We start from the raw sequence: 9,893 nt of genomic DNA, 5'->3' as shown, positions 1-9,893 counted from the left end.
ACAAATTTTGTGTCTTAATTTTTGTGATAAAGCTACCACTTGTTTTAGCTGTCATAAAGGACAAGTTAGATTGTATAACAAAGGGAGGATTTAGGGTTTATCAATAAATATCATCTATGCAGAGACAGTGAGGAAAGCTTTATCGAGTTTTGAATTTTTTATTACCGTTCAGTACAATATACTAAGCTCACATATCACTAAAGTATTAGGACACGGATTACAATAATCACAAAAATTTGACATCTTTTTCGTCGCAATAAGAAGTTGTATTTTAACATCACTTTTGTGTAGCTAGCGTCATGCAAATCCTATTATCTAGCTGTCTTATCGCAACCTCTCCACTTGACATATCTATTCATGAAACATCTACACGCGCGTGTCTGCAATTAAAAGTTTATATCATGATGACGGGTGAGCGATTGCTGATTAATTGCAAAACTGATAAAATTATTCCCACGCATGTTCTGCATCCGTGGTTGTTTTTGCATAAAGATTAATAAGGAAATGGAAGGAAAAGTTTTGCTGGGGCGTGACGCACTGCACAATTACATTGATCATGCGGTAGACTAAAATCTCAATTTTTTTCTACGAAAAAACAATGCAGAAAACACAACCAAACCAAAACACTTCTTCGTCAAGTGTGAAAATTATGTTTTTCTCGGGTACTTTAGTTTAATAAAAGTGCAAAAAAAGTGAATAAATAATTCGTTATTTTACCCCCTAAATCAAGGAGCGAGAAACGGAGGCGTGTCATTATCTGCGAAGTTGGTCCATATAGATGAAAAATCAATCTTTTATTCTCGTTCATGATCAAATATACAGTTAATTAATCAGAGTATATACAAGTAACTGAAATTGACGATAGTTGCTAGGGTTACTACATTCCACTTATGTTTAGTACCGAGTCTCTTTTTGACAGTTGTTTTTTAATTGTGCGTCTTTCTTATTGAATGTTCATCAATATTTCATTTACTACAACTGACAAGGGATATTGTACTTTTAAATTGGATTAAAAAATCCACCGAACCGTGAATTGGCCTATAAAAAAGAGAGAAATTTTCAAAATTTTCAGAACGAGTTAAAGTGTGCAAACTAGTTGTCAACAAAAGAAAATAAGAAGAAGCAGTAAAGAATTCACTGGATTCAATCATGAAGGTAAATCATAAGTACACAACTTTTGAAGTCGACTAGTACAAAGTTTATTTCTTCGAGCAATTCGTATTAAATGCTTTTCTTTGCAAAATCCTTTTCTCCGTTTTCATTTCTTGGTAGCCTTCGAAGTTGTTTTTACCTGTCATGAGTGTAATAGATGTTTAGATAACTGGGTCTTTCATTGTAGTTTCAGGTAGCATTTTTAATCACTATGTTGGTGGCTGTTTACGCGAAGGCACTACCTCTAACAAAACCAACTGATGCAGCAACAACACAAAAACCTAAAGTCGATCCCAGGCTTCCACTGTTTAAATACACTCTCTTTCAAGACGAAGAGTTTCAAGATTCTGTCATGCCGATGGTTAACTTTTTCAAGCGACGATTTAAAGAAGTGATCAAGTCAGGAGCTGTCGATCTAAAGAAAGGAAAGGTGTCAAGTGACGTGAGCACCACATTTGGGGTTAGTGTTCCAAGTAATTATCCCTCGTGGTTTATTTGCTTCTTGATGGGTCACTGTTAAATCAATAAGTACTTGTTGATAATCCTCGCACGAGATCCATACTTGGTTCGCTGAATTTTTTTTGTTTATTATGTTTATATTTTTATTTAATTTTTTACTTTTTTTTAATGTATACACTTTGTTTTTTTTATATAAAAACGTTTAAATCTCAGCTGAAGCTGAATTCGCTTAAAAAATTTTTTGCCCCAAATGTTGTGTTCTTATAAAAAGATTTTTGCCACATCTTTACCGAAATTACTTTGATAATTGTTGAGATTATTCTTATTATAAAGCTAACAACATCTGTATTGTATATACTTGTACTAATTGCACTGAGTTTATATGCTACGATATGTTTTTTTGACGTAATAAAAATAACATTGAAATGTTTAAGCTTAGCTTCTTTTTATTGCATCATATTGATGACAACATATCCACTTTGCTCGTAATCACTTGACTTGCATCAAATTTCTTACATTGTCCAGTCAATAACTCATTCTATGCGTGCGTAATTACTTTTGTTAGAATATCATTATCACAGGAAACACCACGCTCGAATTATAAATATCGCTAATAGCTGACTTGAATAATATTAGTTGAATATTAATATTGAATATTGAATATTAATATTGAATATCGAATATTAATATTATTTTTTCAAAGCAAAATAAAAACATATAAAGCAGCGCATGCTCAGATACATTTCGCCGGCGAATTCGCCATCCAATACACTTCATAGAAATCTCCTTTAGGGTCTCAAGTGTTCGGTGCAGGACTAAATAGTGCACCTTATCTCGATAAAAAGTCAATTAACTCTTAAAAAAATTAAGAAAATACTACACCCTACGGTACAAAAATTCCATTCCATTCCATCGCGAATTATTCACAAGTAGTCGTTGTGGATAATTCGCGGGAATTCAACCGTCATAACAAAGCCGATAAAAATATACCGCATTTTTGGCATTTGTGCCTGGTAGATTTCGTGTGTGTTTCAGCACGATCCGGTTTTGGACGAAAGACGGATAACGGCTATTATCATAGAGACTAGTTGGTGGAACCCGTGAATGAATCCACGGGTTCCACCGCGTATAGACAGACAAAATACAGCTATTATTAAAGAGAAGACACGGCTATTATTATAGAAAGACTAGTTTGTACCCTGTGGATAAATGCATATGAGCTCATATCAAGAAGGCAAAAAACCTTGAGGACAAGGATGGAATTTTTGTACCCTAGGGTGTAGTATTTTCTTAATTTTTTTAAGAGTTAATTGACTTTATGAAGAGATAAGGTGCACTATTTAGTCCTGCACCGAACACTTGAGACCCTAAAGGAGATTTCTATGAAGTGTATTGGATGGCGAATTCGTCGGCGAAATGTATCTGAGCATGCGCTGCTTTATATGTTTTTATTTTGCTTTGAAAAAAATTGCGTGAAAATCCTTCTTAACCAATTAAAACACAATCCGTGTTTTCTTAGAAAACTTTTTTACTGAAAAAAATTGTTTCAAATGCCCAAAGGAATGCTTGGATTCAGTATTTTAAATTCGTCATATGTTTTTTGCGTCCTGTAGAAATGAATAAGATACTTTGCAGCTAATTCGCCTCTGAATTCGCAATTCGCTTCGCAAAAATCCACCTTAAGCCTCAACAAAGCTGACAAGTCCACTTTTCATGGCGCAAAGTGAAATCTGCTTTGTACTTGTGGCTTAATTTAATTTATTTCTGAGGGTAGAATCTTATGTGGAATATCATTGAAATAGTTGCTATGGGCATTGCTATGCAGCGGCTATGCAGTTCCAGATTGCACAATACAAACCGAGGCAAAATTATTGTCTGAAAACTGTATTAAAAAATGCAAAAGGATTTTTATTAGTTGTCCCGTTGCATCTCCTCTGCTTAAAGAAGCTTTTCTTATGCACTTAATCCAAGATTATATGCTAGCCTGAGAAAGAAATTCTCACAGGAGTTGTTGTTGGTTTGTTTTGGGATTTTCTTTAAAAAGTGCAATTTTGCGAGACCTAAATTCTGCGAGAATGGTTAAAAATGCATTTCGGATAAGGGATTGCAAAAACGCGCACAAAGAATTTATTCTGGACGCCTCACACTCCCAGGCTGGTTAAAAACGTGCGTTGGTACATGCTTTTCCATTATTCAAACAAGATTATTAAAGGAACAGTCAATTTTAATTACTTAATGAACAGATAATGGAGAGATAACGTCTGGTTTATAATCGAGGTTGTAGTAAATTAACTGGCATAACGTTTTTCTGTTACATCATTACGCTTTCGGCGGTCAAGACACAATTTCTCTTGATAATTTGCGATCCGAAAATTGGTCTCCAATTAGGTGTATTATATTGTAAAAAATTCAGCATAGAATTGTATTTACTCTCACCCCTCCCCCCTTCCCCTCTTACCCACATTTCTCAAGGTTGGTGACCAAGGGACCCTGCAACGGTATTATACCATTGAGATAGGGAGAGAGCATATAAAATGTTTAGGGCTCAATTGTTGGTCAAAAAGTAAGTCCGTCTTAATAGTTATGTACATGATGCTCCCACCCTACAATTATTTCTTCCTCAAAATAATAAAGGAATGCTGGGTAACTCTTTGTAATGACGCCAAACTTCAGCTAGAAGTGACTAAATTATTTTATGTCGATCAAAATCTTTACCTATGTTTTATGTGGAAAATACTTTTTGGAAACAGTTCTTACATTGGTAAGGACCCATAGACCCAATTAACTTGAAATAAAGGTGCAAGGCTATGCAATAACCGTATTTTGTTTGAGTAAAATAGCCAGGAGACCTAGCATAATTTTTCTTACCACCAGGAAGTCAGAATTGCTAAGGTGGAAAAAATTACGCTGGGTTTTAACAATTTTTGCGGACAGAATACTGAATATGCTTTTTGATTGGTTAATTCATTTGTTCTTTGCTTACGTAGTCGATATCAGGAAATCTTTTGGTTTGGCCGCAAATGGCATAACTCACCTGAGCAAATGTAATCAATTCTTTAATTATTTAAGAGGGTAAGACGCGACCACGTCGACTTAATGCTGATTGGATGGTTGTAATTCGAGGTGTGCTTTGAGGTTTGATTTGAATTTTAGGAATTTGCTCTGGCATTGGTTTGCATCTAAGCTTTCAATTTAAGAGAAACTGAATTTGACATCCTCAAAGAAAGCTTAGTTAACTAGGCTATGGGTAATACGGCTTCTAAACTTATACTGTGCTTTCGAAATAGATGCCTCACCCAAAAATTGTAATGTGTTTGCGGGGCTATTTGCTTTGAAAAATTGTGCAAATAAGTAATTTGCGGTGATTTTCGTTGAATAATTGTAAACAAAAACTTAGAATAGTTTAACTGATTTGTACAGGGAACAGACAAAACGAATTTTAAAATGTTTCAACGTTTTTTTGATTCACCTTGTCGCCGCACAGGTCAGATCTCTAAAATCACCTAATGATGTATTAGATAGATAGAGACAGACTAAAGCCTGGATGCGTAGGGTTGGTTGTCCATTCGCTCGGGACCTAAATTGTGGTTTTTGAGAAACCAATAGAAATGCTTTTTTATTTTTAACTAAAAGACATACAGTATTAATATGATCTTTGCTCGGGCTGCTACAAGCAAAGTATTCTTCTGGTCGGGATAGAACGTTTTTAGCCAAAACTTTCACTTCTTCAAAACTATCACGGTTGAACGTAATCAATCAACAAAACTTGAAGCTATGTGTTGGAAATCGTGTAAGTACATGCGAGACATATCTGGTAAAAATTGATGTATTTTTTATAGCTAGTTTAGTGAGATAAATCTGTGGAAAGCAATGATAGCTAACTAGCTAATGTAGGCTACATTTTGCTGACCGGCGACATTATGAAATTATATATATTTTCCTAGCAGGCCTGGAGACTGGGGGGCGAAAGCCCCCCCCCCCCCCCATCTTTTTGCCAAAAAGTGAGTTTTTTATAAGGTTATCATGTGTTTTAATCAATTATTAATTGATCAATACATATATATGCTGTGTATGAGATCAACAATGCTTCCAGCTCGTTTAAACTCCATCTTGATTCTCAATTTCTGAAATATTTCAGTCGTTAAGAAAACTCCACGAAATTCTAATCCTTACCCCTGCTACCACTTGCAGATTTCTCCAAATATATATGCGATAGCTCTCGAAAAAAATCCAGTGTCTAGCAAGGATGACAGCTTGACTGCTCATTTTAAGACCTGTAAGAGGATATAAACCCATCCACCTGATTAGCCCTATCCATACCATTTCATAATGTCGCCGGTCAGCAAAATGTGTGATATATAAAAGTGGAATACCTGGTCCATTTTATGTGTAACCTTCTTAGCATGTACATCATGTTAAAAGAATTGTTTTGCCAAAAGCATGCTTATATTTTAATTTCTGAGCTAATGGAATATTTTGACTGCTTGGTTTTTTAAATTTGTTAAAAAGTTATGGATTTGTATGATGGAATTTTCTACACCAATATAGTTTAATTTTATTTAGAATACTACATGTGAATTTTTTATTTCATCAGTTTCATGGTATGTAGTGATTTAGAAATAGATTAAATTTTGAAATTTCGGGATATTAAATTTTCCTCCCATATCCCTTGGTTTTAGGGTCTATATCTTAAATTTCAGGATTTTCCAGGTTATTTGAAACTCTAACTTCCATTGTATGTTCTTTAATGGAAGAAATCTTTAAGCCACAGGGCTTCTCAATCTCGTCCCCAGAGCTCCTTTTTCCCTTTCTGATATGCGTGCTGGCGCGAAAGAAGTAGCTCTGGGACTGGCCGGTTAAAGTTTGAATTTCATTGGCTCTTCAATTACGCGAGTTTTAAGACGAGTTGCTTCAAGGCGAGAACGTAACGTAATTTAAAATGGCGGAAGATGATGTGCGGGATTTGTTATGTTGCTGTTTGTTAATGGTTGAAGTTTGAAGATTTTTATTACATAAAGAATAAAATTTAAAAAAATATTATTTTGGTAATGCTTACGACCATGTTGAAAAGATACCTGTAAAAAGATATAATGCAAGGTACTTATAAATAGGTTTTTCTCACCTTTTGTTTAGCTAAATTTTTTTCACACTTTTTTTCTATGCTTTTTTACACCTGTTTATACCCTACAGCTGGCTTTAAATCTGACAAAAAGTTAATCATGATCTTATGTGTTCTTAAAAGGAAAGGTTATAGCTAGTAAGAAAAACTCAGGTAGTGAAAAAACTAGAGCTAGACTAGCTATATATTCTCATCATGTAACCATGCATCAACATGTTTGGAAAAAATAAAAGAATAACTGCAGAAGATTCACCAAAAAGGTATGACCATACTTCATAAAATTTTATGTTTATAATATTTATATAACATGTAACCATTATATATATGCAATATATATATATATATATATATTCCCCAACAGGTTTCCAACAACATCAACACCTAAAAAAGTTTATGCAAAAAAAGATTTATCAACAGCATGCAGATTATGTTCAAATAATGTGGAGCAAAAACGTTTATTCAGTATATTTAACAAGGTTGGATTAGAAAAAAATTTAAAAAGGAAAATAAGTAGAACTTGTGGAATTGATGTGAATGAAGCAGATGTTTTACCAGCAGTAATTTGTCGAACGTGTATGAATTTTATTGAAAAAATGTGGACATACAGAAAAAAATGTCAAGAAAGCCAAATCAATTTACGTAATAACATAGCTGTTAAAAGAATGCATTTATCTCCCAGTGGGTCCAAAGTTGAAAATTCAAAAATAACACCAAATTCAAGAAAAAAATTATTGTTTCACACTTCTAAAATAGAAAATCATGTACAAATATTGGATGCAATGCCTGATATACAATCAACTGATAAAAACCAATGTACTGAAGAAATAATTACTTTAACAGATCAATCAAAAATCATAGAAGCTGTTACAAATCGAGAAACAAAAGTTATTGCTGAAGTAATTTCAAAAACTCCTGTTATGACAAAAATTACAAATATCATAAAGACAGAGTTGGAGACCTCCTCAAACAACTTGTGCAAAAGGAAAGGCAATACATCTATGCTACTAGATAATACTTATTCAGGATTGGCTAAATTCTCTAATCAAAAACTGTGGCTGGAAGTGGTTGAAAAATACCCATTTCTTGTGGAAATACTAAACTCGATGGCTGGACAAAGTTGCGATGCTAAATCTACACCCAAATACTTGCAGATAAAGTATAACTTCATCTACTCTATCATTATGAACATCAGGTGGCATGAACTAAGTTTAATGCAAAGACTCAACAGTGTCATGTTTATAGATGGTGGATGCAGTAAGGAGGTATGCACTTTGTTATTATATTATTGTAACATATATATGCACCTTTACAAAATTAAAAACTAACAAAATATTTACACAAAGTATTTATATACTACTTCAACAAGATTCAACTATATCAAAAAGTAGCATACAATATTTTAATAACAATTATATGCTGTTTTCTTTACATGTTTCTTCTTTAAAAAAAAGTCATATATGAACCATTTTTTTACAAAAAAACAACTTTTTATTCATAAATTTGCTGAAAAAAAAAAGAAATGATTATGGCTTCATACTTTACTCTTTTAAAAAGTAACATGTATTTACCATAGATCACTTCGTGCTATTTTTAAATGTTGATTGTATAAATATTTTTAGCTTCAGATTCGTTTGAACAAGCTGGGTGTGTGCCTTTATCCTACTAGACGGGGAAAGTTATTATCCTTAATAGGAGGACACTTCTTGGATACAGCTGTTCTTAAAATAAAAGAAGGTAAAACTTTCAGAGGTACTGGTGACAACTGGGATATAAGGATTCTGAAAAATCACATGCGTTCTGACAATCAAAACGAGGATATGCACCTTTTTGCTTCAAATCTTATTGAAAATCGGTTATGTTTCAATTATTTACAAAATTATCATCCAAAGCGTGATGTTAAACTATTGTCAAATAGAACATTTTCCCTAAATATCCAGGAGTGGAAAGCATATATCACCACATCAAAAATCCTTATTGCTCGAGTATTTTTAGATTTCTTTCCAAAGTTCACTTTTTTCAAAAAGTGCCTGCCAGACCATATCCCTCATAAATATTCCAAAGAAATGTGTCAACAATCAAACATAATTACTATGCCGTTAATAAATGCTAACGAAAACAACTATAATGATTGCGTTCAGATCCTTCGTACATATGAATCATGGATTGTTGACATTTATCATCGTGCTGGTCTATTAGAAAACAAACCAAATAAAAATGATGCACCAATTCTGACTGGTCCTGCTCCTGCAGGACAACCCCTGGCTCATACCAATTTCACTGAGGGTGATATAATGAAAGACATGAAAATACCATTTTCTGGAGACCAGCTCACGCGTGTACGGTTTGCTGGTGCAAAACATCTGCTTGCCGGTTCTCACACTCCGATTGATCGTGCCGAGCATTGCTCACCATTTAAGCCGGTGATGTGGCACACCAAAGCTTCACTGTTACAATACTGCTATCATCTATTATACAAAGCTGAATCAGTACTTGAAAGTGGAACTTTGAAATATTTTCGAGAGAAGCTAAATCGTAAAAATGTTACACCAGATAAAGTTTTGAATTCATATCAAGGATGTGAAGAACTCTTTCTTAGTGTTGGGAAAGGATACATAATAGCAGCAGCTATGCAGATGTTAGGTATGGAAAAATTGGATGACAAGCCATCAATTATGAAATTTCCAGTTAACTTAATTCACAAACCTCTTGAAGAGAAATGCAAGTATTTAGATACTGTGCTAGAAACATTTGTTGATAGGTTTCTTATGCAAAGAGGTGGGGTGCAATGTCCAACAGATTATGTTCAAAATTATGGTTTGTGTAGCATATTCCAAACAGTTTTGGTGTTGCAGATGAAGGATACTGCAAAAGAAGGGGATGGTGATCGTAACCTTGTTAATCAAAAGCTGTTGCTATCAATCTTCAAATCACTGGGTCTTTACAGCAAGTATGCACTCGAAATGTTTGTATCAATAGCTCAAGTGGAAAGCTTATTAACACCAAGGCTTGCTGAACAACAAAAGTGGAGTTATTTTGTAAATTGGAGAGGCGGTCCTGGTCAAAATATTGAAGAAGATTTAGCACAGGAAATAACAAATAAAATCAGTAAAAATATTGTACATCATATGGGACCAAACAAAACCTTTAGTTCTATTAGTAAAAT

The 9,893-nt window shown here is 33.9% G+C and overlaps 2 protein-coding genes across 2 annotated transcripts; both read left to right on the top strand.

The window, feature by feature from the left end:
- Positions 1 to 661: 661 nt before the first annotated feature.
- On the top strand, positions 662 to 1,791 carry LOC130623484 (uncharacterized). The gene is made up of 2 exons (XM_057438977.1): positions 662 to 1,155; positions 1,340 to 1,791. Exons 1-2 carry the CDS (start codon positions 1,150 to 1,152, stop codon positions 1,670 to 1,672), a joined length of 339 nt encoding a protein of 112 aa, XP_057294960.1. The 5' UTR covers positions 662 to 1,149; the 3' UTR covers positions 1,673 to 1,791.
- Positions 1,792 to 6,092: 4,301 nt separating this feature from the next.
- On the top strand, positions 6,093 to 8,113 carry LOC130623480 (uncharacterized). The gene is made up of 2 exons (XM_057438973.1): positions 6,093 to 6,990; positions 7,092 to 8,113. The coding sequence occupies exons 1-2, from the start codon at positions 6,944 to 6,946 to the stop codon at positions 8,053 to 8,055; spliced, it is 1,011 nt and encodes a 336-aa protein (XP_057294956.1). The 5' UTR covers positions 6,093 to 6,943; the 3' UTR covers positions 8,056 to 8,113.
- Positions 8,114 to 9,893: the final 1,780 nt, after the last annotated feature.

Source organism: Hydractinia symbiolongicarpus, chromosome 13 (genome assembly GCF_029227915.1).
Source record: "Hydractinia symbiolongicarpus strain clone_291-10 chromosome 13, HSymV2.1, whole genome shotgun sequence".
Classification (NCBI taxonomy): Eukaryota; Metazoa; Cnidaria; class Hydrozoa; order Anthoathecata; family Hydractiniidae; genus Hydractinia; species Hydractinia symbiolongicarpus.
Note: the sequence above shows the minus strand (reverse complement) of the source record. Positions and strands in the feature narration are given on the sequence as shown.